Source organism: Glossina fuscipes, unplaced genomic scaffold, assembly GCF_014805625.2.
Source record: "Glossina fuscipes isolate IAEA_lab_2018 unplaced genomic scaffold, Yale_Gfus_2 26, whole genome shotgun sequence".
NCBI lineage: Eukaryota > Metazoa > Arthropoda > Insecta > Diptera > Glossinidae > Glossina > Glossina fuscipes.
In genome coordinates, this window is record NW_023998421.1 from 1,281,999 (window position 1) to 1,307,468 (window position 25,470).

General features: G+C 36.7%; 2 protein-coding genes across 2 annotated transcripts; one reads left to right on the plus strand and one right to left on the minus strand.

Annotated features, from left to right (window-relative positions):
- Window positions 1-1,069: 1,069 nt before the first annotated feature.
- LOC119635507 (lectizyme) lies at window positions 1,070-2,000 on the minus strand. Its single transcript, XM_038030332.1, has one exon. It carries the CDS (start codon window positions 1,955-1,957, stop codon window positions 1,133-1,135), a length of 825 nt encoding a protein of 274 aa, XP_037886260.1. The 5' UTR covers window positions 1,958-2,000; the 3' UTR covers window positions 1,070-1,132.
- Window positions 2,001-3,881: 1,881 nt separating this feature from the next.
- LOC119635315 (dynein heavy chain 8, axonemal) lies at window positions 3,882-25,351 on the plus strand. Its single transcript, XM_038030088.1, has 32 exons — window positions 3,882-4,907; window positions 4,976-5,079; window positions 5,423-5,592; window positions 5,653-5,786; window positions 5,840-6,210; window positions 6,301-6,907; window positions 6,979-7,553; window positions 7,774-7,985; window positions 9,058-9,366; window positions 10,376-10,583; window positions 10,644-10,773; window positions 10,849-11,267; window positions 11,333-12,230; window positions 12,306-12,742; window positions 12,803-13,023; window positions 13,094-13,331; window positions 14,175-14,907; window positions 14,961-15,309; window positions 15,375-15,680; window positions 16,590-16,924; window positions 16,987-17,173; window positions 17,238-17,856; window positions 18,323-18,463; window positions 18,518-18,807; window positions 18,872-19,005; window positions 19,071-19,697; window positions 19,769-20,037; window positions 20,599-23,471; window positions 23,905-24,083; window positions 24,152-24,367; window positions 24,550-24,879; window positions 25,226-25,351. Exons 1-32 carry the CDS (start codon window positions 3,882-3,884, stop codon window positions 25,349-25,351), a joined length of 13,773 nt encoding a protein of 4,590 aa, XP_037886016.1.
- Window positions 25,352-25,470: the final 119 nt, after the last annotated feature.

A 25,470-nucleotide genomic window follows, 5' to 3' on the forward strand; every position in this document is an offset into this window, starting at 1 on the left:
CAAAATTTAATCACTTGCAACCTTGTGGGCATGGCGGATGTTTTCCTTATTTGCACATAAGAAGTAGAGTGCATCGCAAAGTGAGCGTGGAAAATATCAGCCTTTTTAACTTTTATAATTTTCGAGCAACGAACAAAAATCCCAAAATTTTTGCTAAAAAAAACTGAGTTGCGTTCAGTTTATGCTCGATCGCGCTTCCGCTACGACCGATTTGGCCCAATTTCCATACCAACCTGCGTGCAGAAATTTCCAATGTTTCTATCAAGTTTGAAGTCAATATCTTCATTTTTGTTATTAGGACAGTGCCAACAACGCACACCGCACAGACACACAAACGCACAGACATGCGTAAATCAAGTCAGAATTTTACGCTGATCAAGAATATATATAGTTTATAGGATCTCTGAATCTTGCTTATGGGTTCTACATACATTGTGGGGAAAAAAAATAAGTGTAGCTCCACCTTGCAGTGGTGGCTATAAAAAGACAAAACTTCGACACTACGATGTGAACGTGTCTGCCTACAACTAATGTATCTTCGTCCGAAAAATGTAGGCGACAATTTTTATCCATTGTAATTATGAGTAGTGAGAAAGTAGAAGTGTTTTTAGTTTATATTGTACTCTTTTTCATTACCAGCCTGGAAGAATGTTTACCACAGACTTTAGAAATGAGCTGTTAAGGCGGACAATGTACACCGTTATTAGATATCTGGAGCTTTCTTCTTAATATTCTAACAAATGAATATGCTCCTAATTTTGGTGGTGGACGTAAAAATGAAATGTTTTCTTATACAGTTTAAGCCGAGCATACAGCCGTCTGAATTTCATTTCGATATACAAAGTACACCCGTTGAAGGCGAACATAATTCATTAATTCAAGTATACATAACGTGGATCGAAGATGACTGTCACAAGGTGAACATAAAGTGAACTGAAATTTATCGTTGTTGCGATTTACACCCTATATATTATTTGAAATTTACGCTTATGAGGAAGTTGCTCAAAATTAACTCCGTGCAAATATATTTGCTCTTCTTTTTAATTGAGTTTAAGAAACTACTTCTGACTATGTTCATAGGCTGCTATACCCGTTGCATACTTTTATTTTCACATTCAATAACGGTAGTAAGTTACAAAAGTTGAGCATAGTTCTTGATGCTGTCTTCAATCCATTTGTCGAAAGCAGAAGTCCAAGTATAAACAGATGGCATTGTTGTACTGGCACAAGGTTGGTAACCCCAAGATACAATGCCAACTAATTCAGTACCGTCAGGAGTGATACGCACCATTGGACCACCGGAATCGCCATTACAGGCGCCATCAGTAGCGCCAGCTGTGTAGGAACAGATATTGACAGGATCTAAAGGATCATCGCTGTTCAGAGCGTTCTTGCATTCTTCGTATCCAATAATGTCTACATCCAGAGTGTTCAGAATGTTAGGTGAGAAGCCGGAATTGTCTAGTCCCCAGCCATACAATTTGCCCTTGCCAGTAGACTCATATTTGCCGGTTGGCAAATTCACCTTGGCTACTGCAGCTGTTCCGTCACGAGTTAAGGCATTCAAATTGAATGGTTTATCCACGTAAATGAGACCAATATCGTTGGGACCAACGCCACCGCCATATTTTTCATGGACAATTTGTTGATGTTTACCAGTAACCTTGCGAATTTGAACGTCAGACTCATCGTTTCGCGAATGTAATCCAGCTACAATTTCGAATTCATCGAAGATCAAGCAGTGACCCGCAGTCAAAACCCAGTTCTCAGCAATAATAGAACCACCGCAGAAATGGCCTTTACCGGCCTTTAAAGACACAATAAAAGGAGCTTCACCTTTGTCGGCCTCATGTCCGTTAATAATGCGTCCTGCCGGAAAACCTGGTTTGGCGATAGCATCCAAGTTTGCCGCACTCACACTAGCCACACATAAAGCGAACACTGCAAAGAACTTCATGATGATCGAAATTGTACTGATATCTTTACTAACAAAGATCAGTTTATATACATCGAAAAAATCTAATCTTTCGTGTTCAATTATGCGATTTATTACCGTTATAAGCAGTCTATAAAATTGTTCAAATTAATAAATAAAAGTTATTTTACTTCATTTAACTTCTTATATATTTTGTGCGGATTAGAACAATAAATCTTACGAGCGAGAAATTGAAACACTTATCTATAAGTATATATTTCTTATATCTATAGTGAATCACAGAATTGCATGAATTCATTCGTTCGGATTTTCGTTATCGATTTGAAGAAAAATCACTATAAAAATTAGAGTGTTTCCTTACCCGTTTGCACCCTACTTTCATTTGTCTTGAACTACTCATGTAAATTTCTAAGGCAACGCTATTTTACGGTATGGGTTTGTGTATTAAATGTGATAGACTTTTAAGGGCTTAGGAGAGATGATTAGGCTGCACAGTGCAACGCCAGTTTTCCCATTAGGCGCCTTAAATTAAAAGGATTTCAAATTTCTCTTAGAAAGAACCAATGCGTTCGGTAACTCCTTTAGCAGAGTAAAGTAAAATCGATTTAAAATTCGCGTATAAAATAATTAAATATGTTATCATAAACAAAGACGTGCTGAAGCGGGAAAGTCCCCTTTAGCTCATTTAACATCTAATAGGAAAACGGCGTTTTTTTTTTAAATTTATAAAATTTTCATTATCAGTCGTTAAGTTGCTCGAAGATGAAACATAATGAACTAACGCTGCGTAACTTTCCTACAATTTGTAATTATTTTTTGCTTCAAACAAAAACAAAAGAAAGTTAAATTCGGCGGAGGCTGAATCTCGCGCACCCGTCACTATGTTTGTCGCATTCCAAGTTCTCCAAGCTGTTCTATTTGATACCCATATCGCTAGTATTATGAAGCAAAAAGTAATCGCGGTGTCTATCATATTCATTTTAAAATTTACCCATTTTTAGGGAGATAATATATCTTCAGTTCAAAGTAGTGTACAAAATACTTTTAAATATTCGGTCTTCGTTGCCTTATAAAATAAATGAGCATAAAACCTCAAAAAAATGAACCACAACAAAATTTAATCCGTTGTAACTTTGTTTTTTTATCCTAAATAACTATTATGATCTGATTTTTATCCATTGAAAATTGGACCTTTTCTTCTCGTATGAAGTTCAGTTTTCGTTACGTGATAGGGGATTCAAAAAATTGCACCAACCGGACCAAAGTTTTTATGCGAATTTGCAGTGACGAGATACTCTTGCTCAGCCCCTTTTGTTGGGAAATTTGGAAAATTGAAAATTTTTCCATGTAACGAACTTTTCAAATAGAGCGTTATATGGAGAGCGTTCGAAAAAGTCACAATCAAAAATTGTGACTTGTCGTTTGGCCACATATGCACATACACACAAATTTACATGGACCGGCATCAGGCGAACGGACAGGCTTAGATGATTCTGCAACGTTTTCTGAATCGATCGGTGTAAAAAAAGAAGAGTCTATCTTAATCGTTTATGTGTGTTACATACGTATAATGTATAAGAAGGAGATGTGGCTCTATTGTGGTACATATTAATGGCCATATTAATGCCAATAACACTTCTAACCAAGCTCATACAAACCAATGTTCGCTTTTCTTCTTAAAATCCACTGTACTTTTTGTTGACATATCTTGAAGATATACATTTGCCGGAGAAACGTGCGTCATAAATTAAAAATTTTCTGAGACAAGAACAAAACTTTTCTTAGAAGTAAACGAATTTTTTATTGTATTTTATTATATTTTATAAAGTTAAGAATGGATGAGATTTTACGAGGAACCGCGACGGGTGACCGCGTATCGTCATTTGCTGGACGTGCTTCGGAGCGGGGTTCCGAACGTAATTCAAAATTTATACAACTGAGAGGCATGGATCCGGAAAAAAATGTCAGGAAATTGCGTAAACTTTTTGGAGTTTCCCATACGATACAAAAGCAGACCACAAGGCGTTTAAGTGTGACAGATCAAGAAAGGGAAGAGATAGAGCGAAAGCGAGGCCAACAATTAAAAGAATTGAGACAGCAGAGAATATCTAGATTGGGTGCGAATCATCGCTATGTTTTAGAAATTGTGGCTGATTTGATGGGTACGGACACGGAGGAAATAGTAACCGGGGTTGCTGATGAGCAGTCCTTTGTTGATTTACTGTCTGGCATGTTTGAGAAACAAGGTCCTCGTGCGTGTATGATTAGTTATGCTACTATGGAAGGTTATCCGGCTGATTCAGGAAGATATGTTGAGAGTATGAAACGGCAGTTGGTTAAGCGCACTGTAGTTCATCGTAGTGATACCGTAGAATTGTTTGGTAAATGGGTCATCGTCTACCGTAATAACAACAAAAAGGCTCTCGAAAATCGTACAGTGTCCGATGATTTGGCATTGTTTTGCTGGAATGCTGATAAAAAAGATCTTTGCTTATATGTTATAAAAAGTTTTATGGATCGGGTACTTACAAAGTCCTTAGAAGCCGTAACTGAGTTTGGCGTAGCTGAAATGGATCAGAAACGTAAATTCTTCCACACTCTCGACATGTTTAATATATTTTTAAGGTCGTCAGAAGCCACTGTTTCTTCTCGAGTCAATTTTGACGTATCTCATGAACTATATAAGGGATTTCTTTTAGTTAAATATCAAATTGAATCAAGTTCAAAAGATATGAATCGCGTACGATCAGTGGAGCGCTATTTCGGTCAATGGATGCGCCAGATACAGGGCATATTAGTAGAGGGTAAACAAATCTTGAAAGACGGGCCCGATGTTGGACCTCTTCAAATGTTAGTTAATTGGCGTAGAATGTTGGCGCGTTACACTTCCATAAAAGAATTTGTTTCCTCCAAGCCTTTCAACAATCACAAAATTTGTCTCACCTTATCCCGATCATCAAAACTCTTAAAAGTATTTGACTAAATTTTTACTTAGTACTGGAATTTATTTAATTGGGTTCTCTTCGAAAATTTTCACAGAAATGGGCTGAAATTGATAACCAAGTAACGTTAGTTCTAAACGAGGCCAAAGATAATGTTAGATACATAACGTCACTACAAAAATTTTGGGATCCATTATACAGGTAACGTAGATTAATATTAAAATCACACAAAAAAAAAAAAAAAAAATAGCTGGATGCGGTTTTAAGTCTATGTATGATGCATGTTTTGGATACACATAATTTCCATTAATGGATCAATGAATTGTTGTTAGCACAATTAAGTGAAATGATGTAAATCTTCACGATGGTCCACATGCTAAACAGTAAAAATTAACTGATTTTTTTATGCTTGCCGTAAGCAATTTCACAACAAATTTCATATAGAAGTTGTAAGGGACTGAGAAACGCAGAGAGTGCTTACAATCTTTAAAAGCATGTTCAGCGAATAAGGGAAATGAATATATTTTTTGTTTGTCTTTAAAAGGTCTTCACCGGACGGTATCATAAGTAGTTTGCCTGGGTTGATGGTGGCTATACGTAATGTATCAAAAACCGCTCATTATTTTAATACACCCAGCAATGTAACCGGTCTCTTTGTCAAAATATCGAATCAGTTAACGATTACAAGTAAAAATTACCTTACTGATAACGGACGCATCAAATTATGGACAATGTCCCCTAATGATATAATAGCGAAAATTGAAAAGTGCCGAGATGTTATGCAAAGTTATAAAGAGCAATATTACGAAACTTGCAAGGAGATGTCCGATGCCGCCGAGAAACCTTGGATCGTGTCTTCCGTATACATATTTACTTGTTTGGAGAAGTTCCTGGATCGTCTGGACAAGGTTTGGTTTGAACATTTATACTAAACCTGACAAGCTAATATCAATTCTTTTAGATAAAAGTAATTTTTAATACGGAAATAACATATTCGGTTCTGGATCGTATACGCATTAGCGGTATGGAAAAGTTCAGTGCTATGATTAAGGGAGCACGGGCCACAATTAGTTCTAAACCTTATGATCCATTAAATTACCGTATCGAAACATTTGACATGGACTTTCAGAAATTTATTAAAGAGGTCGAGAGGGCAGAAGTGGGAATGCAACAATTTGTGAAACAGCAAATTGCTGATGTACCCATAGCCGAATCGGTTATCTTGATATTAAAGCGTTTTGAGCGTTTGAACTTGGAATGCCTATGTTTAGATCGACGTTATTTGGAAGTTGCGGAAATGTTGGAACAGGAAATGTTTTTGTTGAAAGATGTGTAAGAAAGCTTTTTGCAATGCGCAGCGTTATCCCTTCTTTTATTATATGCAACCTTTTTTTTTTTTTTCTTTTCATCTTTCTTTTGCAGTTACAACGAGGAACGTGGCAATCCATTTATCGCTCGTAACATGCCGCCCGTGGCAGGCCGGATTATGTGGATTCGTTCGATTTTTAAGAAAATCGATGAGCCTATGAAAGTTTTGAAAGTGCGTCAGTGTGTTTTGGCTCACAAGAAAGCTCAGAGAACAGTTCGTTATTACAATTATATGAATGGGATTATATGCCACTATGAAATGACCTACCATAAGGCTTGGTTCGATTATGCTGAGGAGGTCCGTTGTCTATTGAACTCGCCTATTTTGGTATGCAACAAGGAATCTGCAGAATACACCATTAATTTGGATCCAGCTATTAAGCAATTGATTAAAGAAACGGAATGGATGTGGAAACTAAAATTAGAAGTTCCAAATGTTGCCGCTGTGGTTACTTATTGTAAATTGCGCATACTACGCCCAGCTGAGAAATTAAGGATTGCCCTAAAAACATTCGATAGGCTGCGTTCAAGCATTACGCCCGTGTACATAAACATAATGCGTTTTCGTCTGCAAGAAATTTCTGTTCTACTTAAGCCTGCCTTATCCACAGTCACATGGTTGTCAGAAAATTTAGAAGATTTTGTTGTAGATGCAGAAAAAGTAAGCCCAAGTTCTCATCCCTCTAATATGTGGAACGTTGTGTACAACCGTTTGATTATTATTATTTTCAGCAAATTGACGCAATTGATCTTTTTTATAGGATGGTCTTAAATATCGACGAAATACGTATAAATCAAGAAATGCATTCACTACAAAATTATTTATACGTTTACAAGCCTAGTGCGCCCGTTACTTCAGAAAAATTTTATGAATCGTGTAACGACTTGCTTCAAGATATTCAAAAAGAATTGGAGAAGAAATCTGTGTGTATGGAAAGGGCAGTAATTGATCTATGCAATATGTTTGTGGAGTTGTTAAATTTTGGTCCCGTTGACTCTAAAGGTCGTCGTGTGTTTCAATTGCCTCCTGAAAAAATTACCGACGCTAATTGGCGTGTTGAAGGCAATATGCCGATTGATAAATGGGACTGGATTCAATTTCAAAAAATATATCGAACTATTTATTTGGTACCGGATGACGTCCTCAAGACTTTGCAATTTAAAAACTACGAAAATATACGATATGAATTGCATCATTTACGTAACGATTGCATGGATTTATTCTCATATTACAATTCGAAAATGATTTCTTCATTGGTTGGATGTTCGAAAAGATCTCTAGATTTCGTTCGCTATAGTATTCTAAGGTAAACACCATACAATTATTTATTCATTCACAAAAACTTTTTGCACTGAAAGGGAAAAAAAAACTGAAATCAAAGGGAAAGAAATTTCCTGAAATTTCATAAGCAATTATTTTAGAATAGCAATGAAATTAAGTTGATTTAATTGTGTTTCTTCGCTACGGACGCTTATGAAGAATAATTGCAAAAGAAGTTAATTGATACCTCACTAAATATGTTTCAGAACAAATTGGCGAACCGATCCGCAACCGCCAATTTTATATAGTGCAATGGATGTTGACTTGGAAAATGGTTGCAGTATAGATCCAAATTTGGAAAATATGCAAGCGAATTTTCATCGAGCAATTCTGTGCTGCACAGAGATTAACTATTTCGTGACAACGTGGGGTAAACAAGCAAAAACGTTCGCTAGGAAGTCGCGTCGTGTAACAATTGGTAAGCTTATCCATAAGTGCAAGTAAAATGGAAAAATTGAAACGTCCTCATATTTGCTTAAGTCTAAAAATGGATAAAAAGAATTGAGACCTTTGCAAAAGGGTCGTAAAGAGTATGAGCTAAGAGAACCTTTCTTTTTTTATTCCGTCAACCCGAACTTATTGTTAATAGAAATGCATGTCCGTATTTTTGATGTATTTAAACTGATCCTCCTGTCTGCCTAATCTAATATTTGAGAACTTAACTTTGTCTCGTGTTTACAGTGTAATTAGGTTTTTAGCTCTTTTTTAGTTAAGTTTAGAATAATTTTCGGCTTTTCTGCACTACCGTCTTTTAAGAACTGATGGGCATATGTTTTAAACCGCAAGTACGGGCTAGGACATGACGACACTTTATCATATCGGACAACAATTCCTCTTGTTTCATTGAAGGATACAAGAAAACACGATAGGCAGCCTCACGTGCTTGAGAATTTGTAGAACTCGTATATAAGCTAGAAACAAGAGTGGCGTCACCTTCATTGGTGAAATAGTTTCTTATCGACTCAGGGACCTTACCCCCAGGTAGAAGAAGTCCAGGTACCAGCTTGTATGAAACTAAACGAGAGGCTCCAACCAAACTGATTGAAAAGGAGGATGCCAAAGCCGGAGAGACTAATACTTTGTTGCACGAAGTTAGACATTTAAATACGCTAGTAGATCTTATATGACGCTGTAGGGGTAAACAAAGTGTTGAAAAGTTCTGCGAGTGCTTAAAGAGTAGTATAACTTGGTATTTCAGGTTTTGAATCATTAGCAGGGAGAGTCTAGGAAAAGATTTGTGTTACTCGCTTGAGGCGTACAAACACAATGGATATTAGCTATCTCTGTGGCGTGTATATACAAGGGAAGGGAAAAAATTTGACAATGCATAGCTCAGATTGACAATATTGTCTTCTAGTAGACTTTATATGTTTGCAAATCTTTTTCGAATTTACGCATAGGTCGTGAATAACGGGAATAATGGAATTTACAGGTTGATGATTGGATTCATTATAATGTATTTTTAACTACGTATAACTCTGCAATTGCAGATGAAAATCGTTACGAACGTAACTACTATCGTTACGTCATCGAGCATAAAGATATTATACGAGCGGTTCAAAACTTGGCAACCGGTTTGATGATGTATAAGCCAGACATTGACGACTTTTTGAAGGAACAATTCGAAAAATATAAATACCTATGGAGTGCTGAACGTGAAAACATGATCCAAGCATTCGTTAACACAAGTCCATTGACAGTTGATATAAGAGATAAATTTATCTACTATGATAATATCACAACCGATTTGGAAACGAAGCATGCAAGGCATATAATCGGACCGATTGAAATACGCATGGGTAGGTAATAAGAAAAGAGAGTTTCGCAGTCGTTTATTTTGCCCTTCGCCAGTTCGCATAAGCGTTGGTATCATCGTGTTTATCTCCACCTAACTCACATGAAACACGCTTTTCTGAACAAAAATAAACATCCTTCTTATGCAATTAGTTTTTACTTTGCTAAGGGCTTTTCTACAGTTGTCATGTAGACTTGCAATATTGTCACTAAGAAGATTTAAGCGAAGGTTCATTGCCTCTGCTCCACCCATTTTAATGCTATAGTAAAGTAAAACCCAAGAAACGCTCCAATAGTTGTTTCCATATCTTACTTAACAAGTAGTGTATAGTGAGTTGGTGCTGACATTGATTGTCGTAGCGTCGATGGTTCAAAGTGGGGAAAGATATACTATGGAAGACTAATTAATGGCCATTATCACGTTGCTCTAACTGAAATGAGGACCGTCTTAGGACTGGTTATATTATTTTTGGGTCGAGATATGGGTGATTACCATTGCTTGCAGTCGTTTTCGCTGAATCCAGAAGTGCGATTAAAGTATAATGTGTAAAGAAGTACGTCTTGAAGTGGTGCACATTGATTTAGCGTCGGAATAATCGTCCAGAGCTCCGATGAAAGTGAAATTGAGATTCTCATGCAAGATAACCTCCTCCTCTTTTTGAGGTAACACTCGCCGTTACTGAAGCTTGCCTTTGCTTCTATTAGGGTAGATTGAAAGGTCGCGTCGACCTGTCATAGTTAAATTGCTCAAAGTAGTGCCTTAAATTGTAGCAGTTAACAAAAATCTTTAACTGCCGCAATTTTCCAAGGGCATCTGCATGATAGCCAATGCACAACTCTCAAGACTTTCCCATAATCACCGGTCTTTGTCCTGATGCGAGTCATTGACACATACAACATTCTACTGCGGTTGGCACCTTTACGCCTTTTATGCGGAATGGCGAAGCAAAAAATCCTCTGTCAATAATCGATGAAAATATTATTTTAAATACTAAGACATCTGATTCTAAATAGAAAAGGCATTTATGAAATTTGTCGAAGAATCGAAAAAATGGAAGACTGCTTTAGGTCAGTTATTAAGCGCTCAGTACAAGAAACAATTAGATGAAATGGTGGACTTCATTTCGGAACAGGAAAACATATTGGGTAAACCTATAAACGATTTAGACGATGTACGATTAGCGATGATGTGCTTGGAGAAAGTACGGGATAACTTTATAGAGTAAATATCTTTAATTTAGCAAATTTTTGCTGACGGTAAAATGTTGTTATTGTTTCTCAGAATGGATATGGAGTTAACTCTTATTACTGATACATATGCTTTGTTCGCTCAATATAATATTTACATTCCGCAAGATGACTACGATAAGGTGGACAGTCTACAGTTGTCCTTCAATAAAATGTTAGATAATGTAAGGAAAATGCAAAATTCATTTTTATTATAATTTCGAAAAAAATAAAATAAAAATAAAATATATTGCATATAGGCCAAGAAAGTTTCGCAAAAGATTTCGGAAATGGAAGGTCCCTTATTACAGGAACTGAACGACGGTATCGCTACTTTCGTTATGGAATTGGATAAATTTAATGAAGACTTCGTGGCTAACGGTCCTATGGTAGAAGGTATTTCTGCCAAGGAAGCTAGTGATCGCGTGTTCATATTTCAAAATCGTTTCGATGAATTGTGGCGTAAATACGAAATGTACAGCAGCGGCGAAAAGTTATTCGGCTTACCAATAACTGAGTATCCAATCCTGCAGCAACGCAAACGAGAATTCGGTTATCTGAATCGCCTGTATTCATTGTACATTCAAGTATTGAAGACTATTTCGGATTATTATGAAATGCCTTGGGCCGAGGTGGACATTGAACGCATTAGTACAGAATTGGCCGACTTTCAAGTTAGGTATGAAACTTCACTTGGATTTCCTTTAAGTATTTTCGCAATTGACACTTTTACTTTATTTTTAGATGCCGCAAATTGCCCAAGGGCATGCAATCGTGGCCGGCTTTCATCGATTTGAAAACTAAAATTGACGATTTTAATGAGACTTGTCCCTTACTTGAATTAATGACCAATAAGGCCATGAAAGAACGTCATTGGGTCCGTTTAAATGCTCTCTTAAAATCAGATTTTGATCCTACAAGCGCTAAATTTACCTTGGGAAAACTTTTGGAGGCGCCTATATTAAAACACAAAGAAGATGTCGAAGACATTTGCGTAGGTGCCAGTAAAGAATTAGATATCGAAGCCAAGCTTAAGCAAGTCATGACTGACTGGTCAGTAGTTAATATACAATTGGGAATGTTCAAAAATCGGGGAGAGCTTGTGTTGAAAGGTGGCGAAACATTGGAAATAATAGCTTCTTTGGAGGATAGCATAATGGTCATGAATTCCCTATCATCGAATCGTTATAACGCTCCCTTTAAAAAGGAAATCCAATTGTGGTTGGGCAAGTTAGTAGGAACTGGAGAAATTTTAGAGAAATGGTTAATGGTGCAGAATCTGTGGATTTACTTGGAAGCGGTGTTCGTGGGTGGTGATATATCTAAACAATTACCATTGGAAGCTAAACGATTTTCTAATATTGATAAGAATTACGTTAAGATAATGTATCGAGCACGTGAGATACCGAATGCGGTTGAATGCTGCACTGGAGATGAAACGTTGGCTACGTCATTGACATGGCTTCTGGATCAATTAGAGACTTGTCAAAAGTCTTTGACTGGATATTTGGAATCAAAGCGTTTATTGTTTCCCCGATTTTTCTTTGTCTCGGATCCAGTACTTTTGGAAATTTTGGGTCAAGCTTCCGATCCTACATCTATTCAACCTCATTTACTAAGCATTTTTGATGCAGTAGCGACCGTAAGCCATTGAAACTGATTTTTGACTAGAGCATACGGATTCGGAATAACTTTTCTAATTTGTGAATTTTTATAGGTCGACTTTCAGGAAAAAACTAATGATGTGATCACTATTATGAATTCTGCAAATAACGAGAAGGTGCCGTTAGAAAATCCCGTACAATGTTCGGGCAGTGTGGAACTTTGGTTGAATCGTTTGCTCAAAGAAATGCAAGATACGATACGGACAGTATTGGCTGGAATGGCTATTAGCTTAAACGATCCGGAATTTAATTTTGCAGAAGAATTTCCTTCATTTTGTGGCCAAGCTGGTGTAATAGGAGTTCAACTTTTGTGGACAAGAGATGCGGAATACGCTTTAAGAAAGTGTCGCACCGATAAAACTATAATGAAGCGAACTAACGCTAAATTCTTGGCTTTGCTCAACCATTTCATTGATTTGACAGTGAAAGATTTAACTAAATTAGACCGAATTCGATTTGAGACAATGGTTACAATTCATGTACATCAGAGGTAAGGTGCTATTAAATGCATTTAATAGACCATCAGAAATGAAGTAACGAATTCGTTTAGAGATATTTTCGATGATTTATGTCAACTACGTATTCGCTCGGCTGGAGACTTCGAATGGCAAAAGCAAGCTCGTTTTTATTACAATGAGGACAATGACGACATAATAGTAGGTATAACAGATGTAAACTTTATATACCAAAATGAATATCTGGGCGTGACGGAACGTTTGGCTATCACCCCTTTGACCGACAGATGTTACATCACTTTAGCCCAAGCTATTGGTAAAATTTCTTAATTATAATATCCCGCTTCTATGGTAATTTTCAAATGTCTTCTCCCTTTCCTAATCAGGTATGAGTATGGGAGGGGCTCCCGCTGGACCCGCTGGTACTGGAAAAACTGAGACTACGAAAGATATGGGTCGAGCTTTGGGTAAATTGGTGGTAGTATTTAATTGTTCAGATCAAATGGATTTCAGAGGTTTGGGCCGAATTTACAAAGGATTGGCACAGTCGGGCTCATGGGGCTGCTTTGATGAATTTAATCGTATTGAATTGCCAGTGTTGTCCGTAGCAGCTCAACAAATTTAGTAAGCTTTCAAATCTTATGCTTTAATATATATGATCTAAGCAAGAAGGGCCGTCGATTTCAAAATGATACATTCAGATGCGACTGAATCTTTTGGATATGTATCCATTTCTAGGCTCTTTTATTTGTTAGACTAGCGTAAAGAATTCGACTAGCGATATTGTAATAAAATAGGCGGCGCAATACAAGACTGCTACAATATTGAAGGTATCGCTCTATTATCGTGCGTGTGTGCATAGGAATATATATATATGTAACATATGAGATTGGTTAACGTAGTTGGAACAGATTGTAAACGGAAGGGTGTTATATCTTTTCCTCTTTTTGACCATAGGTTTAAGCGCTAAACCTGACGAAAATAAAAATACGAGGTCATAGTATTCTCTTTAGACGAAATGTTGAAAGCGTAACTCGGGTTGCAGCAGACTAGTTAGACGCGTTCAAGCCTTTTCCATAATTCGCCCAGATAGTATATATCTCTACGTTTGGATATATGGTTTTATGAAGTCTTCAAGGATATTCGTAGTCTGGTCATAAAATAAGTTATCCTTGTTTTACTGTTAAAATAAAACACGGGAAACGCTATTTTCTTAATTGAATTAATGACATAAACAAATGAATACCTGTTTCCAATAGACTTATCGAGTGCTGTACGAGTTTCGTAACCTTCTCTTTCGCGATTTCGCGGCAAGTGACTTTTGAATAAGCGATGAAGAGGATGTTAAATCTTAATTTTTACATAGTGCGTATTCAAAAAGAGGATACTGATTATCCGAAAGCTAAATTTTTTATTTGTATTTGCTCCTCAGTTTCGATAATTATACATTAACTTTTTTTAAATTAGCATCGTGTTAACGGCTCGCAAAGAAAAACGCACTACTTTTATATTCAGTGATGGTGACATCGTTTCATTAAATCCCGAATTCGGGCTATTTATTACCATGAATCCTGGTTACGCTGGAAGACAGGAATTACCTGAGAATCTTAAGATTATGTTCCGTACAGTAGCTATGATGGTTCCAGATCGTGCTATCATCATTCGAGTTAAATTGGCGAGTTGTGGCTTTAAGGAAAACCTCATATTGTCGCGTAAATTTTTCACATTGTACAAATTGTGCGAAGAACAACTATCCAAACAAGTTCATTACGATTTTGGTTTACGAAATATCTTATCAGTGCTGCGTACTCTTGGCGCCCAAAAACGTTCGAATCCCTCAGACACTGAAGAAACTATTGTAATGAGAGTTTTACGAGATATGAATGTCTCAAAATTAATTGATGAAGATGAAGGTTTATTCCTATCCCTAATTGAGGACATGTTCCCGGGTATAAAACTAACCACAGCTGTGTATAAGGATTTGCAGAAAGCTATATCTAACGCGGTCGAGGAGTACGGCTACATGAATAATCCTGAATGGAATTTAAAGGTTGTGCAATTGTACGAGACATCGCTGGTCCGGCACGGGTTGATGTTAATGGGTCCTACTGGTTCTGGTAAAACGAGTTGCACTTTGACGATGTTGAAATGTTTTACTGAAATGGGGAGACCTCACAAGGAGATGAGAATGAATCCAAAGGTAGGAAGGAACATTTATCTCTATTTATGTGACGCTTATTAAAAATCGTTTAGGCTATTACGGCTCCTCAAATGTTTGGCCGTTTGGATGTAGCAACGAATGATTGGACCGATGGTATATTTTCCACCTTATGGCGTCGTTCGCTAAAAGTTCCTAAAAATCATAATACTTGGATTGTGTTAGACGGTCCGGTGGATGCTGTATGGATTGAGAACTTAAACTCAGTCTTAGATGATAATAAAACTCTGACCTTGGCTAATGGTGATCGTATTAAAATGGCAGATAACTCAAAATTGGTATTTGAACCGGATAACGTAGACAATGCTTCCCCGGCTACGGTTTCCCGAGTAGGCATGGTTTTCATGAGCTCTTCAGTTTTAAAATGGGTCGTTTATAAAGATGGTAAAAGTTTTATAGATAAAAAAAAAAAGAAGAAGAAACTAAATTATCAAAAAAATCCTTTATAGCTTGGGTGAAAAAACGGTCGGCTACTGAGCAGGATGTTTTCCAAAAATGCTATGAAGCCATTTATGATGATGCGCATGTTTATTTACAAACAAAATTAATAGCTAAAATGAAAATTTTGGAAGCTATATATATAAAGCAAATGTTAGAAATTTTAGATGGATTATTAGCAGATACCAGTAATCGATCTGATCGCTACTTGGAGCGTACTTTCTTGTTCGCTCTGATGTGGACTTTAGGTGCTGTATTGGAAATTGGGGAACGTGATAAGTTAGAAGAGTTCTTTCTAAAACATCCCTCAAAGCTTAGTGAGTGAATTTTATAATTTTTTTAAATTATTAGTAAATATGAGTTCTTTTGCGGCACACTTCAAAACGAAGCCAAGAAAATAGCTTGTGCCTTCGCAAACAACTGGAGGGAGCATGAATAAGCAGCTGTAGCTAAAAGGGTAGAAAAGCTCCTCAGGCTAAGGGTCTTGTTTTTTTTTAATTCTTGAATTTTTTTTGGGAGATGTAATGACGTTAGAATAATTTTCTTGTTCTTCGACGGAAGTTGTAATATATATATTAAAATAGATAAATAGATAAATTTAACAATTTATAGGATCAAAATGACGAACATGTACGTGTGTTCAATCAATTCACTTACTTACTTATCCACTTTGATATATGTACATTAATTAATATGTACTTTATTCGAAATCTGCATAGGTTTGAAGAAGAGGTTCCGGCGAAAATCACAATCAAAATTCTTGACATCGCTATAAACATACATTGAATCGACCCAAACAATTTTGCACTTATATCAGTCGCCCAGTAACGTCTACGCACAGTATGAAAAGTTAAGGTTACTCTTACTTGAGTATTAGGAAAATATATTTCCCATAACTAAAACCCATATTAAATAACAATGCAAGATTTTTGCTGACTTAAGACAACGTCAGAACCTAAAAGTATACTTCAATCTCAAAAAATATCACAAAAAAGTGTATGTACAGCGAAAAACACATCACTGGAAGTACACGGGAAAAAACATCTGTAGATAACGATATTAAGTTTTCGTACTTGTTTTCGTACATTTAAAATGGTTTTCTTCATTTCTTTTCCCTAAAACGTCACAACAACAGCAAACATTCTTCTTCACATTTATGAGTTTTTCATATTCTTTTAACGCGATGTGGTAAAGCTTTTCGTTGAATGTATGCGACATTTTTTTAGAATGGCCGAAAAAGCAGCCCGGCGAAACGGTTTTCGAGTACTATGTAGACGACAATGGCATTTGGCAGCATTGGAACAACCGAGTCGAACGTTTCATTTATCCGGAGGACAGCATACCGGAATTCTCGGCAATTTTAGTTCCAAATGTGGACAATGTACGCACAGCATTTTTAATGCACAATATATCCAAGCAACGGAAACAGGTATTGCTCATTGGAGAACAAGGCACTGCTAAAACAGTAATGATTAAAGGATATATGTTAACCTACGATCCCGAAGTGCATTTATACAAATCATTCAACTTCTCATCTGCTACCACTCCTAACATGTTTCAGGTTTGTATAATAATCAAATCGGCTTAAAAAACAGAATTTTAAAATGAAAGTTTAAAATGTAGCGAATTATTGAGTCGTATGTTGAAAAAAGGGTTGGCACCACCTATGGTCCTCCCGGTCAACGTTCAATGACTGTGTTTGTCGATGATATTAATATGCCCATAATCAATGCTTGGGGCGATCAAGTCACTAATGAAATTGTTCGCCAAATGATTGAACAGCACGGTTTTTATTCTTTGGAAAAGCCTGGTTTGCATTCAAATACCTTGTGTAAGGGATCAATGTTAACGAACAAATTTTCACTTTCATGCAGGCGATTTTTCGACAATTATGGATATTCAAATTTTATCTGCCATGATACATCCCGGTGGGGGTCGGAATGATATACCAAATAGATTAAAGCGTCATATGGCCATATTTAATTGTACTTTGCCCAGTAATAATTCTATGGATCAGATATTCAGCCAAATTGGTTGCGGTTATTTTTGTTTAGCTCGATTTGAAGAGGAGGTGGTAAACGTTGTTCCGTCATTAGTACCTTTAACGCGCGTATTCTGGCAACATGTTAAAGGCAAGATGTTACCAACGCCTTCCAATTTCCACTACGTGTTTAACCTTCGTGATTTGTCACGTATTTGGGAAGGTATCTTAAAGGTTGCCGGAGACGAATGTAAAACCGTTTCAGACATATTAAAACTTTGGCGCCATGAATGTACGCGCGTAATAGCAGACCGCTTCACCGATTTTAAAGACACAATATGGTTTTTGGAGCGAATGAAGAAAGATGCTGCAGCGCTTCTTGGCGAATATTTTGAAGAATTCCCCGAAGAAGAAACTTTCTTTGTAGACTTTCTAAGGGACCCTCCGGATGTAGGGGAAGATGACGAAGATGTTTCTCTTGAGCCGCCAAAAATTTATGAGGAAATACCTAGGTAATTAAAAACTGATATCTACGATTTGTATAATCGTATTTATATTCTTCATCAAAAAAAGTTGCATTCCCTCACGACTCGAAAGTCCGCCTACAGTTTGTGTACTTTCTGTCATCTTGAGTTAATGACCTGATTTGGCTGCAATATTTCACTTTGAATAATGATATTACCGTCAATTGTCGTACAGTTAATAAAAAAATATCGATCTGATATTTACTCCGAATATTTATCAAAATGTCTCAGTTACTTAAAGTAGCAATGTTAAGCGTTCGTAACTGGATTTCGTGACTATTGATTAAAATAATTTTTATTTCACACACTAATTTTCGGTCTGAAATTTGACCTCACTTAATAGATAAAATGGTCTAAATTGATTTGCTGATAAACTTATACTCACTACACTATTTGCTTTAGTTAGTATGAAAACGAAATTATAGCTAAAGCAAAATTAAATTTTTTCACACAGTTTGGAAAAAGTGAAGGAGCGAGTTACATGGTATATGGGGCAATTCAACGAGTACGTGCGAGGTTTCCATATGGATTTGGTATTCTTCCGTGACGCGTTAGTACACCTGATGATTGTTTCTCGAATAGTAAGCATGCCACGGTAAGTAATTTTGAAATTTATTTAAATTTTACTACTATTAACGTTATCTTTTAGAGGTAACGCTTTGTTGGTTGGCGTTGGCGGATCAGGCAAACAAAGCTTGACACGCTTGTCATCCTTTGTTGCGGGTTACAAGTTCTTTCAAATTACTCTAACCAGGGCATATAACGTGAACAATTTGACGGATGACTTGAAATATTTATATCGCACCGCTGGCTTGGAAGGAAGGGGTATTACTTTCATTTTTACGGATAACGAAATTAAGGACGAAGCCTTTTTAGAATTTATTAATAACATATTAAGTTCCGGTGAAATAGCCAACTTGTTCGCCAAAGATGAAATGGGTATTTTAATATGAACAACGAAATCTAACATTTATCTAAAACAAGACTAACTTATTCGTTATAGATGAAATTTACAATGAAATCATACCTATTATGAAAAAAATTCAACCCCGCAGGCCTCCAACACAAGATAATCTATACGATTTTTTCCTATCACGAGCTCGTTCCAATCTTCACGTTGCATTATGTTTCTCTCCTGTGAGTAGAGTGTGGAGTAATAACTTTTCTTATTTTCGATTAATCACATTGCTCACATTTTATAGATTGGTGAAAAATTCCGTGCCCGAGCTTTGAAATTTCCTGGTTTAATATCTGGGTGCGTCATTGACTGGTTTCAAAAGTGGCCGGAAGATGCCCGAGTTGCTGTGTCGCGACATTATCTAAAAGATTTTGAAATAATTTGCGACCCGGCGGTGAAAGAACAAGTTATTGACATAATGAGTTGGATTCATGAAGTCGTGTCGGAGGCATGCCTTTCCTACTTTGAAAGATTTCGACGTACCACTTTCGTTACTCCAAAGTCGTTGATATCTTTCTTGGAGAGCTATAAAAAACTATATAAGGAAAAACAAAACAACATCGTCGTGATGGCTGAACGAATGTCCTCGGGCTTGTATAAGCTGGATGAAGCTGGAGCTTCCGTGTCCGTTCTTAAAAAAGAATTAGTAGAAATGAACAAAGTAATTACTGTAGCAACTGAAGAAGCTGAAGTGGTATTGCAAACTGTGGCAGAGTCTACGGCGGCCGCCGAGATTATAAAGACACAAGTGGCGGAAAAAAAAAGCCAAGCTGCAGAGTTGGTGAAATCAATTTCGGCTGATAAGGAAGTGGCCGAAGCAAAACTAGAAAAAGCTAGACCAGCTTTGGAGGAAGCCGAAGCAGCTTTAAAAGTATATTAAAAACTTAATTACATAAATTTCACATTGCATTTTTTTATATCATTTTTTTGGATTTATAACAGACTATTAAAGGTTCCGATATTGCCACGGTGCGAAAATTGGGAAAACCGCCCTACCTAATCACCTTGATTATGGATTGCGTTTGTATATTATTTCGAAAGCGCGTAAAGCCCGTAAGACCCGACATGGAAAAGGCTTTTTTGCAAAGCTCTTGGGAAGAGTCCCTAAAAGTAATGTCCGACACATCCTTTTTAAAAAAGATTGTGGAATATCCTACCGATCTTATTAATGCTGAAATGGTGGATCTTATGCTGCCTTATTTTAATTACAGGTAAAATATTTGATTGATTTTTGGAATTGATAACTTTTTTGCGGACTTCTTATACAACTATTAGACTTATATGAACTCTAGCCCTTGTTTATAAAACACAAAATTTGCGAAATAGTTTGCCACTTTCTTCAGGAAAAGTTTGTGCTAAGTGTGTTTTCGTATATATATAATAAAATTTATCTGCAAGTAGCAAACCTCACCAACACTATCGCAACGATAGAAAAATTCAAAGTTTGTCTAATGGTTTGGATAAAGATTGATTGTACAAACGACCAATTCATCCGATATTGACTTAATTTAATTATTGTTATTTTTGTCAGTCCGTGTCATATGTACTTAAGGTACGAGATACACAAAAATTGAGATGTAAACCGAATGAGGAGGGGATCGCATATATTTCTGGATTAAGTCAAATTATCAATTTTAAATGGCATCTGTGTGCGCAATAGCACACCTATATCGACAATATTTGTAACCACTAGCCCGCAATTTATTGTTTTCGCGATGTGTTTTGTATCGTAAATACTAACAAATTTAATCTTTTTACTTGACTCCACTTAGTCTTTATACATTCGAAGCTGCCAAGGTCGCTTGCGGCAATGTGGCTGGTCTGCTTTCGTGGACGATTGCTATGGCTAAATATTATGAAGTTAACAAAGAGGTTTTACCTCTCAAAGCGAATTTAGCAGTTCAAGCAGCCAAGTATGCTAAAGCAGCCAGTGACTTGCAAGAAGCGGAAGATTTGTTTGCTGCTAAAGAGCGCGAATTAGCTAAAGTGCAGCAACAGTTTGATGAGGCCATAGGCAAGAAAAATGCTGTATTGGAGGAAGCCCAAAAATGTCAAGATAAGATGGATGCTGCAACAGCTTTAATAAGTGGATTAGCAGGCGAAAAAATAAGATGGACTGAACAAATTGCACAATTTAAAAGCGAAACTGAACGCTTAGTAGGTGATGTTATTCTTTTGACAGCTTTCTTATCCTATACCGGGCCCTTCAATCAAGAATATCGCAGTGACTTGCAAGGGCAGTGGTTAAAACAAATTGTTGAGCGTCACATACCTATTTCATCGAATATTAGTATCATAGAAAGTCTTACAGATCGAACGCAAATAGGCGAATGGAATTTGCAAGGATTGCCGTCGGATGAATTATCCATACAAAATGGTATAATTGCAACTAAAGCGGTAAGATTTCCTTTGCTTATCGATCCCCAATCGCAGGGTAAAGCGTGGATTAAAAATAAAGAAAAAGAAAACAACCTAATTGTCACCAACTTAGCGCATAAATATTTTCGCACCCACATTGAAGATGCTGTTAGCATGGGCTTACCCGTCATCATTGAAGACGTAGGCGAAGAATTAGATCCCTGCTTGGATAACGTGTTGGATCGCAATCTTCTTAAAGTAGGCACTACGTATAAAATAAAGTTAGGTGATAAAGAAATTGATTATAATGCCGACTTTCGTTGTTATATCACTACTAAATTACCGAATCCAGCGTACACACCCGAAGTATCAGCTCGAACATCTATAATTGACTTCACTGTTACGATGAAAGGTTTAGAAGATCAGTTGCTGGGTAGAGTAATTTTAACTGAACGTAAGGAATTAGAAGAAGAGCGCACAAATTTGGTTGAAACTGTAACTGGAAATATGAAAAAAATGAAGGAACTTGAAGCAAATCTGCTGCATAAATTATCTACCACTCAAGGCAGCTTGCTGGACGATGTGACAGTAATAGAAGTGCTAAATACGAGTAAAAATACTGCTATAGAAGTCAAAGAGAAGTTGGATATTGCAAAAGTAACTGAAGCCAAAATTAATGCGGCACGAGAGGAATATCGACCTGTGGCTACCAGAGGCAGTGTGCTTTATTTTTTGGTTTGCACAATGGCTAAAGTAAACGTGATGTACCAAACGTCTTTGGTTCAGTTTTTAGATCGCTTTGACGCCAGTATGCACAATTCGGCTAAGACACATATCACGCGAAAAAGAATTAAAAGAATAATAACATACCTAACGTTTGAAATCTATCGTTACAAGTCGCGTGGTCTTTATGAAAAGGATAAATTTCTTTTCGTTTTGTTAATGGCTTTAAATATAGATCGCCAATTAGACCTCGTCGGCTACGAAGAGTTCCAAAATTTCATCAAAGGCGGTGCTGCTTTAAATTTAAACGATTGCCCGCCCGTTCCGTTTCGTTGGATTACCGATGAAACTTGGCTAAACTTGGTACAACTCTCACATTTAGGACCGTTTGCAAATATTTTGAATAAGGTCTCGAATAATGAACGTGCTTGGCTAGCGTGGTATAAAAAGGATTGTCCAGAAAATGAAGTAATTCCTGACGGTTTCAACTCGCTGGATCCTTTTCGTCGTTTACTTTTAATAAGGTCCTGGTGTACAGATCGGACTTTATCTCAGTGTCGTAAATATATAGCAAATTCATTAGGTGATCGTTTTGCCGAACCAGTAATTTTACAGTACGATGGACTTTTGGAAGAGAGCAAACCTCTCATGCCAATAATATGCTTTTTATCGATGGGCTCAGATCCATCGTCAAACATCGAAGCTTTGGCTAAAAAGAATGAACTTAAATGCTTTCCTATTTCAATGGGCCAAGGTCAAGAAATACACGCTCGTAAATTAGTTTCGAATTGCTTGGAAGATGGAGGTTGGGTTTTGCTTCAAAACTGTCATTTGGGCTTGGACTATATGAATGAACTTACGTTACTCTTATTGGACTTGGAACGTGGCGAGGAATCTGCTTTTAGCAAGAACTTTCGTGTTTGGATTACAACGGAACCTCATGATTCTTTCTCGATCACATTGCTGCAAATGTCTTTAAAATTTACTAATGAACCTCCAGCAGGCATCCGCGCTGGTCTGAAGAGAACTTATTCCAATTTGTCTCAGGATTTTCTAGATTATTCTCAGTCGCCCTTTTACCATCCTTTGGTGTTCGCAATATCCTTTTTGCACTCTGTCGTGCAAGAGCGTCGAAAATTTGGTCCTCTTGGTTGGAATATACCATACGAATTCAATTCTGCTGATTGGTATGCCAGTTGCTTATTTGTACAAAATCATCTGGATGATTTAGAAACCGGGAAGGGTATCAGCTGGACCACGGTAAGGTACATGCTGGGAGAGGTACAGTATGGGGGTCGCGTTACTGATGATTATGACAAACGCCTACTAAACACTTTTGGTCGCGCTTGGTTTCATGATCATCTTTTCGATGAAGCCTTCGAATTCTATAAAGGCTATAAGATATTTAGTTTTAAAGAACAAGAAGCTTACTTGGCAGCTATCGAGGAGTTGCCTAACATAGATCCACCGCAAGTATATGGTTTTCATTCGAATGCTGAAATTACTTATCAGACTAACACGACTAGAAGCATTTTGGACACTATAGTCGCTATACAGCCAAAAGGTTAGCTTTGGTGAAAGACAATTTAAATTATATTTTGCATTGTAGAACTTAAGATATGAATTTTTATTGATTTTGATGCATTTGAGAGGCGTCTAACGTTTGAACGTAATATGCGCACATATTAAATCGTCCTTCTAATGACTATATGGTAACTGCATCTATAATGATTTGCTTTCTCGATGATTTCCCAAAGCTGATTGATTATATATGAAATTATATACAGCTTTGCATTCTCAAACAACATTGAACTTTTATGCCGTCAACTTTTTTAAATGTTTATTGTTTTTACCAAATTCAAAGTCAGGAGGCAAAGGAATCGAAATCAAAAAAAAGGCATATCTTAATTAATAGATTGTTTGTTTTAATTGTTTAATTGTTTCAATTAAATAAGATTTAAATTGAATATGAACATTTTTTTGCTCTTTTAAACTAGAGTCTTCTAGTGGTGGCGGCGAGACTCGTGAAGATAAAGTAGCTCGTATGGTTAAAGAAATGCAATCAAAGGCTCCAATGCCATATGATCTCTTTGAAGTGAAAGAGCGTCTGAAATTAATGGGAGCTCTCAGCTCGATGAATATATTTCTCAGACAAGAAATCGATCGTATGCAGAGGGTAAGTAGGGAAAACTTCCTCTTTTAAGAATGAAAAAAAATTCGGCAACAATTTGATATCTTATGTAGATCATTATTTTGGTAAGAGCGACTCTGAAGGACCTTTTATTGGCAATAGAAGGCACTATCATCATGAGCGAGCAATTGCGAGATGCCCTCGATAATATATTTAATGCACGTGTGCCTGCCGTTTGGCAGCGAGGAAGCTGGGCGTCCTCGACCCTTGGATTTTGGTTTACTGAATTATTAGAGAGGAATCAACAATTTCACACATGGTGTTTTAATGTACGTTTTATTTATACTTAAGTTTCATGGCCATACCATAAAAGTTCCGAGGGTGCTCTTTTGGTGTGTAAGGGGTTTGCTTTTAAACGAGAACGGATATAAGTATCTTGTCGGCAGAAGGTCACCTGTGGAACTTTTATTGCGCACGTAAAGGAACTCGAAAAAAAAAAATTTAATTATAGGCAAGGCCCGTCGTTTTCTGGATGTCCGGGTTTTTCAATCCCCAAGGTTTTCTGACGGCTATGAAACAGGAAGTAGCTCGCGCTCATCAAGGATGGGCTTTGGATCAAGTTTCCATGACTAATGAAGTTTTGAAAATAAGCTTAGATGAAGCGAAGAAACCACCCAAAGAAGGCATTTATGTACACGGTTTGTTTTTGGATGGCGCTGGATGGGATCGTAAAACTTCACGCCTGGTTGAATCTGCCAATAAAGTTCTCTATGTTCTGATGCCTGTGGTGCATATATCAGCCATTAATTCTGTTGCACCAAAAAGCCCTAAGTTGTACCAGGTAAATCTGTTAACTCGTATTGATATCCATAATTTGTTACTTGTCGGCAATCCGAAGACCTTTGAAAGTTTCGATTCAAAAGGAAATTTATATTATTATTATTCGTTTTTTATGAAAAAATTTAAATGCACATGATAAGGAGGATATTTGTTTTTGTTCTTATAGGCTATATGAACTTTGAATTTATAAGCGCAGGGCTTGTATTAATTTCTTAATATGTCGGATTAGCAATTGGTCTTATAACTTACTTTTAATCGATTACAACTTATTTCTAAAGATGAATCGATCTGAAATTGTATGCATGTAAGGCATGCTAATCTAATATTTTATATTTCGTTTTAACTAGTGCCCGGTCTACAAGAAAATAAATCGCACGGATTTAAACTATATATCACCTTTGTGGTTGAATACTGTGAGAAACTCAGATCACTGGATCATTAGAGGAGTGGCCCTTTTGTGTGATATTAAATAAACGGGAAGCAAATACTTGTCAATTTTTTTTTAAATGTTTTCAAATTTATTTTTGATTTTTACTTTAATACAATAAATTTATTTAAAAATTTGCTCGACTTTTTTTTAGGTTAATAGTAA